Source organism: Nannospalax galili, unplaced genomic scaffold, assembly GCF_000622305.1.
Source record: "Nannospalax galili isolate Female #2095 unplaced genomic scaffold, S.galili_v1.0 scaffold1184, whole genome shotgun sequence".
Taxonomy (NCBI): Eukaryota; Metazoa; Chordata; class Mammalia; order Rodentia; family Spalacidae; genus Nannospalax; species Nannospalax galili.
The window spans coordinates 36,074-51,373 of NW_008351624.1; the positions used below are offsets into that span (position 1 = coordinate 36,074).

Consider the following 15,300-nt stretch of genomic DNA (forward strand, 5'->3'; position numbering starts at 1 on the left):
ATCTTGTCCAGCCAATAAAAAAGGCAAAAGTGAGAACCTGAAGCACAGACCAACTATTCATACCCAATCAGAAAGCAACCAAACTATATCAACAATATAAACAGAACCAAACTTCAACTAAACAAAAGCAGGCTAGAATTTCATATCAGACATACAACCAACAAAAGAAATCCATAGGCCCAGACAACAATGCAAAAACACAAATATGAAAAACCAAGATAATATGTCACCATCAGAAACCACTGACTGAAGTGAGAACTACCTAGAGGAACCCCAGGACACAGAATTTAAAACAGCAATCATAAACATGATTAAAGAATTCAATGACTTTAAAGAACAGAGACAACTCCAAGAACTCAAAGAGGATAGGAATAAACTCATGACTGAAGCTCAAGAAAATACAAATATATGGCTGAATGAAATGACAAAAACATTTCAGGACTGAAAAAGTGAATGCACAAAAGAGATGCAATCATTAAAGAAAACTCAAGCCAAAAATGAAGATGGAATTGGAAAACTCAATGAGCTAATATAACTTTTAAAAAAGATTTAATTTTTATTATTTTTTTATTTTATGTGTGTGAGTGTTTTGCCTGCATGTATGTGAGTGTACCATGTGCATGCAACGCCCACAGGGGCTATAAGAGGGTGCCAGATCCCCTGAAACTGGAGTTATAGACAATTGTTAGTAGCCATGTGGATGCCAGGAATTGAATCTGGAAGAACAGCAAGTGTTTTTCACTGCTGAGCAATCTCTCCAGCCCCAATAAACCAATTTTAAATGACAGGAGAAAGCCTTACAAGCAGAATGAATCACATGGAAAACAGAATATCAATATTGGACAACAAAGTTGAAGAATTGGACCACTCAAGCAAAGAATTTATGAAAAAAAATTAAATCCCACAGGAAGGCAACTGCAATAGGACTCTTGCACAAAAAAAAGGTTGGGCATCTTCTCTTTCAGTTCTGTTGGGGACCGTTTATTTACTCTAACCGTTCAGGACATTTGGTGTAAACTTCTCATCCTTCCGAGGTAACTTGCGAGACTTCTGCTTCTTTGAATTCTACCCTCTGTCTGACCCTGGTATAAGCTTTCTGCTTTCTTGTCTTTATGAAGGAATTTGACTACTGTTGGACCTCATATGCCAGCTGAGAGAGTCAATGAAAACGGTCTTACTTCCTGGTTATCCACAGACTCTCAAAGTCGCCTTGCTCACACAGAATAGCTGACCTCAGTCTGTCTCCCATGTTCGCTGTACCCAGTCAAGAATCTGTAGATAACCAGGAGTCAGAATTTCCTCTTCATTGCCATCCACTGAACTTGGATCTATTTTCCTGCCATGGTGCCTTATACACCAACCAATCATTGTTCTCAGGACTTTGTGACATTCCAAGATATTGCTGTGGACTTTACAGAGAAGGAGTGGCTTCTGCTGGAGTCTTCCTAGAGAAAACTGTACAAAGATGTGATGCTAGAGAACTATAGCCATCTGACATCTCTGGGCCATCAGGCTCGCAAACCAAGCCTCATCTCACACTTGGAACAAGAAGAGGAGCTAAGGATGGATGAGAGAGACATTGAGCAAGGTACACCTCCAGATTGGGAGACTCCATCTACGACCAAATGGTTCATTCTTTTGGAAGATCTTTTTGATGAGGAAGCATCCACTAGTATGACAATGGAAAAACCTGATCTCAGGAAGAAATCCGAATATGCCCACTTGTTTGAAATCTTCAGTGTGGGCACTCCCCTTACTCAGCCAGTGGGAAAGCCCACAAGCAAAAGGCCCAATCACCACCATAGCTATGGAGTTTCTTTCAAGAGTAGGACCCACTTCACTCAGCATGTGAGCATGTATGATGGCGGAAAAATGCATCAGTGTCACCAGTGCCAGAAAGCCTTCACCACAAGTGCTTCCCTTATAAGACATCGTAAGATACACACTGGGGAGAAGCCTTACAAGGGCAGTGACTGTAGCAAAGCCTTCAATGACCCCTTAGCTCTGTGGAGCCATGCAAGAACACACCTGAAAGAAAAGCCATTTGATTGTAGTCAGTGTGTAAATGCCTTCTGGACTCTCTCAGTGCTGAAAAATACACATGTGAGTTCATACTGGTGAGAGACCTTACAAATGTGATGACCGTGGCAAAGCTTATGGTAGGAGCCGCCACCTCATTGCCCAGGAGAGGGCACACACTGGAGAAAGGCCTTATGAATGTCAAGATTGTGGGAAAGCCTTCCAGCACCTCTCCCACCTGAAGGAACATGTCAGGAACCACATTGGGGAGAAACCCTATGAGTGCACATAGTGTGGCAAAGCCTTCTGCTGGAGGTCTAACTATAATCTACACAAGAAGAACCACATGATAGAGAAAACCTATGAATGTAGAGTGTGGGAAATCCTTCAGTGACCTCCTGTCATGGAGAAAGCACATGAGGATCCATATTGTGAAGAACCCAGTTGAGTGTCACCAGTGTGGAAAAACCTTCTGGAAGCAGTCCATCCTGAAGACACACATGAATTCTCACACTGGAGAGAAACCTTATGGATGTGATCTCTGTGGGAAAGCATTCAGTGCAAGTTCCAACCTCACTGCACACAGGAAGATACACACTCAAGAGAGATGCTATGAATGTGCTGCCTGTGGAAAAGTTTTCAACGATTACCTGTCATGGAGGAGGCACATGAGCATCCATTTGGTGAGGAAGCATGTAGAATGTCAGCAGTGTGGGAAAGCCTTCAGGAACCAATGCACCCTGAAGATGAACATGAAAAGTCATACAGGTGAGAAGCCTTATGAGTGTGACCATTGTGGGAAATCTTTCAGCATTGGCTCGAACCTTAATTGCACCAGAGGATCCATACTGGGGAAAAGCCCCATGAATGTCTTATATGTGGGAAAACCTTCAGTGACCACTCATCCTTTCAAAGCCATGTGAAAACCCACCAAAGAGGGAAGCTTTTTGCACTATCTGTGTGGAAAAGACTTCAGTGAGTACTTAGACTCAAAGGAAACATGGTAAGTATGACGAAGTCACAATTTTTTTATGAGCTGTCCACTCAGAGAATCCAAAAGCACACAGAGAATGTAGGAGAAAATCCACTTGTGCAAAGACTAAGAAGATCTGAGTTGGTTTTCCACACTCAGGATATCTGTAAGAATACAGGAAGTGGGATGAAATTTGTATTGCGTATGGAGAAACTTTCAGCATATGTCAAGCTTTAAGGACACTAGAACTAAGGGAGCAAATCCTCAGCTAGTTATTTAATGTAAAAAAAATAACATCATAACATCAGTAACATTTGCCACCTTCTGGACACACTAGGGTAAATACCTGCCAATTCAACAACTAGGAAAGCTTTCCTGGTCTCAGTAAAGAGAAGTCACAGTAAAGAGAAAAATCTATGACGTAAAGTTCGTAATCTATGGGAAAGTTCGTAAAAGTATGAGCAAACTGGCCTTCTATTTATTTCTGTGTGGGTCACAAGCCAAAGTACTTGTTTCATTTTTAAAGAGTAAAAGCTTGTAGCAGAGACTGTACATGGCCCTCAAATTCTGACACACTTGTTGTTTATTAAAAAAAAAAAAAAAAAAACTTTGCCAGGCTTTGGTTAGTGACAGTGTTTCTCAACCCAGTGCAGCCTTGCTGTGTAAGACGTATCTGACAATGTCTGGAAAAACTTTTTTTTTTTGGTTTTGAGAATGGGGAGAGTAGTGCTATTGGCTATATAGCAGGAAAACATCAGAGGTGCTGCTAACTATCCTATAATTCAAAGAAGCCATACACAGCAAAGGATTATGTGGACTAAAATAGTATTGTGAGTTTGAGAACAATCTTATTCTGAGTTGTTGTCTACTGCAATTCATCTGTTTTTGTGAGTCCTGTGAACCCTCACATTAGGAGAAAGTCTTTTTAGAGCTTTAAAAAAAGTCAGTGAAACACAGTTCTTTTCAGAAATGTATGAGAACTTCTACTACTGATAAATCTGTCTGTGGAAATGCTTTTATCCACAGTTCCCTTATTTATGAATATGTGGTTGCACAGTCTTTCATCATGAAAACAAGCTGAAGCCCACTAATTTTCTTGGTCTTATTATTTTTAAGGGTATGCTCCTCTGGACAGCCTTTGGACCTCATCAAAAAAGATGTGTATATAGTATTTTTTACTATATCTTCCTTCTTGTTTCAGTTTCCCTTTGCAGAACTTAAACTGACCAGTGGCATATTCAGAGTTGTGTTGTATTATGCCCTGGGTAATAAGTATTTTTTGAGCACCTGTGACACAGGCATTGTGTTCAAAGCATGAAGTCTTCCTATGAATCCTTTGGGTGGCTGTGGCCTTCTTTCCAGACATAGACCTCTAGTTGTTTTCTCAGTATCTACTCTTACCTCCTTCCAAATCAAAAGAATCCAGGTGCTATCCAATTAACAAACAGTGCTATTTTAAGAACTCTCTTACAGATTTTCTTTAGTATTGTCTACATTCCCTGACCCTGGTCATTGACAAATATGCAGAGGCCCTTGTTTGGCTTCTTGAGAAAAATCTCTTGATAAAAGTTTCTATTAATCTGGATTCTTCTTTTCTCATTTTGTTCTTTTTTCCTTTGCCCCTACATATCACCTTGCAAGAACCAATAACTCATGTTATAAATAAAATAATCCATCTTGTAACCCTAAAGCTGAAAGCCACAGTCTAAAGAAGACACTAGAAAAGTCACAGTAATCCTGTCCTATGGCTTCTGGAGGTATGTACACGGGTTCTGGATTTGCTCCTTCTTGTTTTCTATTCCCTGATAAAACAATAAAACTGATGGATGTTTGTTTTTCAGGAAAATAATCCCACAGGAATGGAATATGCAGGAAATGTGGGACACCATGAAAAGAACAGATGTATGAATTACAGACATGGTGGAAGGAGAAGAATCTCAGGTTAATGACGCTGACCATGTCTTCAAAAGGATTATAAAAGAAAACTTTCCTAAATTAAGGAAAGATAGTCCTATACAGATACAAGAAGCACACAGGACACCAATTAGACAGGACCAGAAAAGAAACTCTCCATGGTACATCATAGTAAAAACATTAAATGTACAGAACAAAGAGAGAATACTGAAAGCTGCAAGAGAAAAACAAGTCACACATAAAGGAAAAGCCATCAGAACTACAGCTGACTTTTCAATGCAAACTTTAAAAGCCAGAAGATCCTAGAGCAAAGTATTCCAAATTTTAAATGACCATAGATGCCAACTCAGAATAATATATGCAGCAAAACTGTCTATCATAGACAAGGGAAAGAAAAATCTGCCATGATACAAATAGGTTGAAAGAATTCATGTCCATTAAACAAGCCCTATAGAAAATGTTCCAAGTGATACAAAGGACTGAAGAAAGAAATGACCATACTTAAGAGATTACAGAAAGAATAAAAAAATGAAGGTATAAATATTAAAACACGAAATAACACTAAAAACACAAACAGAAAAGAAAATGACTGTAACCAATACACACCTTTCAATAAACACTATAAATATCAATGGACTCAACTCCTCAATTAAAAGACACAGGCTAGTTAAATGGATTAAGAAAATCCAGGGGTGGGGCTGGAGACATGGCTCAGTGGTTAAGAACACTGGTAGTTCTTGCAGAAGACCCGGGTTTGAATCCCAGCACCCACATGGCAGCTAACAGCTGTCCATAACTCCAGTTCCAGGGAATCCAACAGCTTCTTCTGTCCTCCGTGGGCATTGCATGACACAGGTGCACTTACCTACATGCAGGCAATACAAGCATGCACATAAAATAAAAATAGTAAATAAAATACTATTAAAAAGAAAATCCAGGGGCTGGAGAGATAGCTCAGGGGTTAAGAGCACTGGCTGCTCTTGCAGAGGTTCCCAGCACCCACATGGCAGATAGCAACTGTCCGTAACTCCAACTCTAATATCCTCTTCTGAGCTCTGTGAGCATTGTATGACATGGGTGCGCTTACATACATGCAGGCAAATATACTCATATGCATAAAATAAAAAAACAGAATCCATCTTTTTGTTGTCTACAAGAAACTAATCTTACCTTTAGTGATAGGCACCACCTTAGGGTGAAAGGATGGAAACAAATATTCTAAGCACATGGTAATAAGATACACTAGGAGTTAGAATAGCAACTCTGGCACTAAGATACACTAAGAGTTGCTATTCTAATATCTGACAAAATAGACTTCAAGTTCAAATTAATCAGAAGAGATAAAGAAGGTTACTACATTCTGATCAAGGGAATGATTGACTAAGAACACATCACAATCATGAACATATATGCACTAAACTCTGGCGCACTCTATTTCATAAACTGGAGTTCAAGACACAAATTAACACCAACTCAGTAATAGTAGATGACTTCAATACTCTATTTTCTCCAATAGACAGATCGTCTGGACAAAGAATAAACAGAGAACATCTGGGTTATATGATATCATTCATCAAATGGGCCTAACAGACGTCTACAGAATATTCCATTCAAGTGCCAAAGAATACACATTCTACTCAGAAGCCCATTCAAGTTTCTTTAAAATAGACCACATACTGAGGCACAAAACAAACTTCAACAAATACAAAATTTGTGACTCATTTATTCTTCTCCCTCTTTCTATAGTTTTTCTTCCATGTGTGAGTGTGTTAGAATTCTCCTGCCCAAGAGTTCCTTGTCTATTCCAATAAATTTACTTTAGTTGTTAGTTCAAGAGAAAGACCCAAAAGTACTTAGTTCATTCCTTCTGTTTCACTGGATAACCCTGACTGAAACAGTGAGTGCTATTTTAAGAAGAGACAGGAGAATGTCTGACTCTTTTGGCCAAGTGGGAATACAGTGAGGGGACAGAAACTGGTTCTTCTGGTGCATTAGACCTGAAATATTCAGTTATTAGAAGTGTAAGAAATACAAATTAATAGTTTTAGCTACTTTCCATAGCAATTTTTGTTTATAATCCTGAAATGAATGAGACATTCCTTCTGGGACAGGAGTGATGGCCCCAAAGTGAAGAGCACTGGCTGTTCTTGCAGAGGACCTGGGTTCCATTTCCAGACCCCACATGGTGGTTAAAATCTGTAATTCCAGTTCCAGGGGATCCGAAACCCTCTTCTCTTCTCCATGGGTATTACATTGCATGTGGTACACTTACACACATGCATACAAAACACACATACAAATAAAAGGTTTTGAAGGCATTCCTTTTACCTGGTATATTTGAAATTTTCAGATTCACAAAATGGAAGCAGATATTCAGCAGAAACATATCTGTATGTAGTTTATGCAAAATGAACCATTATTAAGATTTAGAGGAGGTTTTATATCACCAAATATTTACCAACAAAATTCCCAGATGCAAACCAATGGCCAAAGTGAAAGTTGGGCTTCATGAATATAATATCCCCATGCTTATAAGTTACCATTTCTCTGTACATTTGCCAATAACTACATCATTAGTTCTGATTTAAGGGGAAGGCCTACATCTGTCTACTCCAAGAAAGTGCCAATGGTCTTAGATGGCTAAGGGGATAGTAAAAAGTAATGTTAGCAAGGTTTAATAGAGCACAAAATGATCTCATTACTTGTATTTATTGTTTTGTCAAAAGAACAGTATGGGGTACAGTGGCATGGAAGGGAGATGCTATCCCACCTAGCTCTCTATGCTTGTTAGTTTTTGTTAACAATACAAGCCTAGATATATTTGGGAAGATGGAATCTTAATCAGAGAATTTCCTTCATCAGATTGGCCTATGAACATGTTTATAGAGCACTTTCCTAATTGATAATTGATTGTAGGAGGGCACAGCATACTGTGGGTATTTCTTTTCCTGGGAAGGTGGGCCTGGACTATATAGGAAAGGTGGCTGAGCAAGACAGGGAAAGCAAGTCAGTAAACAGCATTCCTCCATGGTCTCTGCTTCAGCTCTTGTCTCCATGGTTCTGTTTGGGCTTGTGCTCTGACTTCCTTTGATGACAGACTCTAACCTATACAATATAATAAACCCTTTCTTCCCCAAGTTGGTTTTGGTCAGTGTTTTATCATAGCAATAGAAAGTATTAAACTGACTCCTAATGACTTATTGTTATATCTGTATATTAATGTATCTCTCAACTCTCACAGAGAAGGTTCCTTACGCAGCAGATGGTGGTTAATGTAGAAACTCACAACTGGCCTACTTGTAGAGAACAAGGGGCTTCTGAGTACTTGCCCTCAAACAGAACACATCTATCAAACTTCTACCTCCCAAGACTCAGGAATCATTGTGGGAGAGGGGGACTGAAAGATTCAAAGAGCCAGAGGAGGTGGATGACCACAAGAAAATAGTTTTCCAGACAGATGGACAGTTACTTATATAAATACAACAATGGTGACAACATGTACAGTTCTCACCTAAGTTCAAACCAGACAAAATCCCAATAGACATGGGGAAGTGGATAAGGAACCCCAAACCAACCCAAGGGACTTTTGGCAACCAATGGCTGCTGGTTTCTCTTTAAAGGTGGAACTCTTGGTAGGTTAACCAGACTCCAGTGGATGGATCCACACTGAAGGACATTTGGGGACACACATTAGAGTCTATAGGTTTTATTATATATATATAATAGAGTACATTACATTAGATGAGGGCAGTAAGGGGAGGTAGGACAGAAGAGGGTATGGAAATACCATCAAATTATATTGTATGAAAATCTCAAAAATTCAATAATTTTTTTGCCCTTTTGAGACAGGGTCTCCCTGTAGCCCCTGTTGGCCTGGAACTCACTATGCAGACCAGGCTGGCCTCAAACTCACAGAGATCTTCCTGCCTCTGCCTCCCAAGCGCTAGGATTAAAGGCATGCACCACCATGCCTGGCCAATAAAATTTTATATAAAAGAAAGCAAACTATTTCAATAATCCACGGTCATTCTCCATGTACTGTCTTGCCTCTTCACCCTGGGATATTGTTACTGCCCTGGGATCATTATTCCTCTAACCCACCCCCAGTTGGTTCTATGAGGTCTCATGTGCAGCTTGGCTTGGTTTAGGCTCAAGAGGGAGGTTTAGGGCTGCACTATTGCCTGATAAGCCTGCCACTGGAGGTGTCTCCCTGATTCTGACAGTCTCTGGGCTAGTACTATGGCTCTTGCATTTTTACAGCCACACTTGGCTGCTGATAGGGCACCATGCTCGATGTATCATCTTCACCTTCAACATACTTTTTTTCAGGGAAAAAAACATATACACACACTCCTAGGGTAAGCTTAATTCTTTTATTTGCACTGTTTTGTTAAGTATATCTTCTAAGTACTGTTGTGCAGGTTTTTAAGCCCTCTAGAAGCTCACTAGTAAAGCATTTGGCATTCTGTTTTTTGTTTTGTTTTGTTTTTTAACTGAAGAAACTGAGGTTAACATAAATATTGCCTCATTTGTTGAGTGATGTGGGAGGGCCTGCCCAGCCCACTGGAGTGGTGAGTGATACCACTCTGAGGCAGGTGGTTCTGGGTTGTATAAGAAAGTAGTCTGAGCTCCACAGACCAATGGAGCAAGCCAGTAAGCAGCATTTTTCCATGGTCTCTGCTTCAGTTCCTGTCTCCAGGTTCCTGCCCTGCTTGACTTTTCTCAATAATAAACTATGACATGGAAGTATAATCCAAATAAGCCTTTTTCTCCCCAAGTTGGTTTTGGTCAGTGTTTTTGTTGCAGCAACAGAAAGTTAACTAGGACAGACTCTTCTGTCTGTGTTGCATTTTTTCATCCTTTATTGCTTTATTAACTCAATTTATATGTCCATCTAAATCAGCTTTGCCAAAGCCTCTTCTATCTTTTAAATATCACACCCCACCAATGGGACTTAGCAAAGCCATTAAAGCCCTGTAGCAGTCCTGAGGTACAAATATCACCTTTTTGAGTCCAGTTCCCTTTATGTTTTCCCAGTCCTGATATTTATGAGAATCTCATTCAGGGATAACCAAGTATCTCTAATGACTCATATGATTCAGTCCATCAGACATTGATTTCCTGCATATTGCTTCATAGTTTGTGGTGTGTGTCTTGAAGAGGGATAGGTATTTACATTGCTCAGTTTGTCTGCGTCTGTGGCACTCACACAAATCCCATCTGCCTCCATGTTTCATAGTCTCATAAATCAGGCTGTCACAGGCTATCATTGCTTATCTAAAAGTCCTAATTAGAATAGTTCAGATTCTGAGTATGGCCTGATTATCATAGTTTCTTATAATTGGTTGCTGTTAATCTCCCTGTCTACATACTAAATCATGGACTTTACCTTCTTTTTTTAGTAAAGATCAGATCAAATGGACATTTTATTCTATTTTATTCTCAAGATCGTCACTGTCCTGTTGTTTCTCTGGGTTCCCAGTAAGGGCTCCTTAGGGCAGATGAAATTTGCATCTCCTTTTCTTATATCTTACCAGCTGCAACACATCCATTTCATTCTCTCCTTTTCTCATTTTTCCTGCCAAATCAGAGGCTAATCAGCAGATAGAATCCATATGTCTTTTTCCCATTCTCCCAATTCATGGGCAAGCTTCTAGGAAGACAGCTGGGTTTCAAGTACATTTCTCGTTACCCAGAATAAGGGCCACACAACTGACTCCCTGATCTGTTTAGGATACCATCCTATTCACACTCATTCAGTGATTTCAACATATTCTCTAGTCCATCAACATTTTGTGAGTCAATCTCGTACTTACATGGTAGACCCCATTCATCAAGGAAACATGCCACTCCATACTGTATAGAGGAGGATGACCATTCTGGTATTCCCCTAAGGATGGTATGTCTTTGGTTGCATGTCCTATTGCAAGAAGCAGGCAACGACCACTGTAGCAAGGAGGCAAGCCATTGTGGGGATTGCTCTTAGTTGCATGGATATCAGCACCACTGCAGGGGCCATACAACCATTCCTTCCAATTCATCTTTGGTTCTGTCAGGCCCTGTTCAAGTGCCAACTTTGTTGTGTTAACTTTTGCTGAAAAAATTGTATAACATCTGTTCACCCCAGGGCATTGATGGCAAAGAAACGATGCCACCCAAATGTGGCTTAGTGAATCAGTGAGTGTGTGGGGTTATTTATAGGACCATAGGTGCGGGGTTGCCTGCAGGAGCATGGGAGACCGTAAGGCAGCTATTAATTCATCCCTGAAAAACCCATCCCAGCATGGAAGATGGCTCATGAAAACTGTATCCCCAGAGCTCCCTGTACCACTTGCAGGCACCTCTGCCAGTCAGAGAGAGTCTCACTCCTTAGCAATATATACGTGTGGAGGACACTGAAAATCTTGTAACTTTTATGAGTTTGAGGAGCCTTGTATATTATGTATTTCCTGAGCTTTATAACCTTTGCTTACTTCCTAAGTCATTTTGTAGGAAATGGTTATACACCGCTTAGAAGACAAAAGGTCATCTGTCGCCACATCTTATAAACAAAGCTGGTCATATTTACCCAAGAGAAGTTATCTGCTTTCTTTAGTTGTTGTCTTGGGTCACAGAGAATCAACTGTCTTCCAAGGGTTAAAAATATGTTGAAAAGGCCAGGTGTGGTGGCGCATGCCCTTAATCCCAGCACTCAGGAGGCAGAGGCAGGCAGACCTCTGCAAGTTCAAGGCCAGCCTGCTCTACATAGTGAGTTCCAGGACAGTTTGGGCTATAGGGAGACCCTGTCTCAAAAAGACCCAAAAAAAAATTGAAAAAACTTAAATTTTGAATGGCCACCATACAATATTCTCTAGCAAGAAACACAAATGTTGTGAGCTGTATCATGCCCTTTCCTTTCCTTATAAAACATGGTACCAGCTTCTAGGAATATTGACATAGTTTTCAAACCTATCTTCTTTGAAAACTTCAGAAGGGATTTCCATATGACAAATAATCAAAATTTCCCTTGTTTGAAAATGCAAGATTTCCCAGAATCTGGTGAAATGTCAGAAGAATGGTGAAAGACCCTTGATTTAAATTTGGCTCTAGTGCTTATCAGTAGTTCAATTTTAGACAAATGGTGATAAGTTTTAATCTCAATTTCCTCATCTACAAAATGTCATACAATCTTTCAGTTACAATGTTATAATGAAAATCACACTCATAAAATATTTGTCTCCATATATAACACAAAGCAGGGGTTCCATAACTGTGACAATTTCATTAATTTGAAAAGAATAGCAAAACCAAAAAACTGTATCATAGAAGTTTTAAAAAATAATAGGTCCAACTGGAAAAAGTTAAAATTACAGCCATAATGGCTATTGTCTCAGTTTAGAAGTATGAAATAATCATGCAAGGCAGTAGAAACATGGAATGTCAGTGCTGCAGTGTCCATATGGCTCACATACATTACACTGAATATCACAGAAATAATATTTCTATGTATGCCATTGAAAGAAATAAAAATGCAGAAAAAAATAATCTCTGGGAACAACAGAGGTCGTAACCTTTTCAAATCAATATGAATTAGGAGGTTAGAGGAGCTTGGGTGCTGGAAATGTTTTATATTGGGAGCTTTTAGTGGTTGGTAACAGGAATATACATACATAAAAATTTATCAAGTTGTACACTTAAGATTTGTATATTTTGCTTGTCTGTCAGTAACATTTGCATACGTATAGACAATAATAAAATCCTGTTCAATTTGACTTAAGAGCTGGATTTTTCGGTCTGCATCAATTTGATTTGTGAAGACAGTATTTAGCTGTAGATCTGACGTGCCAACATCTTCCCACCTTGCAAGCTGCAGTTGTCAGTCCTTTGTATGTGACCCCATTTCAGAGCCAGCCTGGAGTCAGCAAGCGTATTGTAAGGGTCACACTTCATCATTATTGACAGCTGGAGATGCCACCACATGCCTTTGGCAGAAAGACACAGGGAAAATCAGGCAGTGGACTGTGCTTCCTACCCTCAAGCTGCAAGGCACAGCCCCAGAAACAGGAGGATTAAAAAGCCTCTCAATTTAAAGAGACAAGGGGGAGGGGAGTGTGGGCTGCACAGTTTATAAATAGGCATTGCTCAAGGCTGCCTGATGATGAAGTGGTTGTTTAATAAATTTTTCTTTTTTAAGGATGCCGTTATCAGAGGCCATTTAACAATATCACTTTCATTTATTGTTCTGGACGAGTTTCATCAAGTCAGCCCTGTTGGGTTATATTTCTTTCTGTTTTAGAAACAGGCCTTTAATTTTGAGTTATATTTCCATGGAGCACAGAGATGATGATGATGACGATGTTTCTTTTGCCAAATGGATGAGCAGCTTCTGGGGTCACAGCTGGAGAGACAAGGATGAGAGGGGACTCCGAGAATACCAGCGACCACAAGATGCCAGTTACAGGAAAGCCTCCCTGCCTTGCCCAGTGAGTTAGCACAGAACCGGGGGGAGCTGGAAGGGCAGGGATGGGGGATTCTCTCACAGAATGTTTGAGGAGCTCTTTGGTTTAAATTAGTACTTCCAACCCTTTTTCCATTTCTATAAAAATTCTTTTTATCTGTTTGTATTGTCCTTTAAGGGGCCTGGTTTTTAATGTTTTAAGTAATGACATCTTCATTTTTAGTAATCAAAGCTATCTTTAACTATTGTTCACAGCCCCTGATAAGTCACAAATAATTCCATTGAGTGACAGTATTGAGGTAAAAGGAGGGAAATTTGTAGTTGGTCTGCATAGTGTTCTGGGTCAATGTGTTTTCCAACAGTCTCTTTGAAATAGTGGAAATAGCTCCTCTATGCCTTTAAAGTCTTGAGTATTCTACATAGCAAATCACTACCTTTGATAAGTTTGATATACTTTTTCTTCTGGCTGCCATTGATTTTATGGTTTAAGAAGGGATCAGTGCTCAGCCCTGTCTCTCCATAGTAGGCAAAGCCAGGGAGCAAGATGCCAGCAAGAAGCTCCCAGGAGGGAAGTAGTTAGGCAGGACCAGGTTTGGACTCTGCAGCAGATGGAGGGCATTCTCTGCTCAGCTGCTGTGCTGGGAGGCTCCACATGCATGTCTACCTCTTCACACGTGCTAGCCATAGTGTTTACTTTCTTTTTCACAAGTCAGAACTCCCTGTTCTGCCAACCCCAGAACCAAGTACATTTTGGGGCAAATCTATTTAAGTTCAGTTTCAGGGCTCAGATGTACACTGCCTGTGAGGTACAGGAAAGTGAAGGGGAACAGCCAGTGCTAGGCAGCTTGAGGAAGGAGGCCTCTGAGGCACAACCTTTTCAAAACAAGTCTCTTATCAACAGCAAGGGCCAATGTCAGTACTTTTTGCTTCCATTTCTTTAAGTGAAGAAAGAAACCAGACTGGGTATTCTCTATGAAACCTAGCAACAATTTTCATTTTTTTAAAATTTATTTATTTATTTTAATTAAAAGAAGCATTTCATTACAACAGCATTAACCTATTCAATAACATTTTTCTGAGCTAGGGTACATCTCTTTCAAAATTGGCTGTACATTTTTAGGTTTACAGAGGAATTATTACGCTTGTACAATCTTTTACTGATTATAAACTCTACAAGACATAAAATTAAATGAGGTTTTCTGAGACATTTTCACATGCATTTCTAATCTCTATATACATGACCATAACTGGTCACAGTCACCCACCTTCTGAGCTCCTCAGCATCTGAGCATGAATACAAACTCGTCAGGTAGACAGCCTTCCTCTCCCACTAGAGCCTCCACACTCTGCTATCCCTGCCACTGTCTACTGTGCTGTCAGCACCCCCATCCATTCCCCCCTATCCGCCCCTCTGGTAAATCTAGTCAGCCAGAGGTCCCTGTTCCAGGAAGATCAGCTGTTCCCCATCAACGGCAATCCATTGTCAGCATTCCTTCGGATAGAATTGGGGTCTGCTGTTAATGTTTCCAGTAGTATGTTGGGTTACTGTCTGGAAGAGCCTTTATCCATCCTGGCCAAGAACTCGACTGAAGGCATTGCCCGTCTGGCCTTGCTGCTTGTCAAGTAACCTTCAGTTACACATATGTGTGCTCTTATGAAATTATATTGGCCCCTTTAATCCTTGGCTACACTTCCCTTTTGGGTGTTTAAGGACATACCATTGGACCAGATAAACTGATTTGTTTTCACTCTTGAGGTCGTTTGAGGATCTGTTCCTCAGGGGTCCCATGGGCTTGGGAGGAGCCCCTGGCTCCTTTCTTCTACCAGTTCCATCTACGTGGAGATAAGTCAAAGGTCCTGCTCGACCATTATTGGCTTCTCTTGGAAGCATGGAGGAAATAATTCCTCCGTGTTGACCCTCCTCTTTATAGACTGGACACTGGTTCAAGTCCATCTG

At 40.2% G+C, this 15,300-nt stretch overlaps 1 protein-coding gene and 1 pseudogene across 1 annotated transcript in view; both read left to right on the plus strand.

The window, feature by feature from the left end:
* Positions 1-1,195: 1,195 nt before the first annotated feature.
* On the plus strand, positions 1,196-2,998 carry LOC103746348 (annotated as a pseudogene).
* Positions 2,999-12,780: 9,782 nt separating this feature from the next.
* Positions 12,781-15,300, plus strand: part of Lnp1 (leukemia NUP98 fusion partner 1) — a 17,452-nt gene continuing 14,932 nt past the window's right edge. Inside the window, exon 1 of the mRNA XM_008848478.1 lies at positions 12,781-13,368. Coding sequence (XP_008846700.1) covers positions 13,213-13,368 — 156 coding nt within the window. The 5' untranslated portion in view covers positions 12,781-13,212. The remainder of the gene's footprint in view (positions 13,369-15,300) is intronic.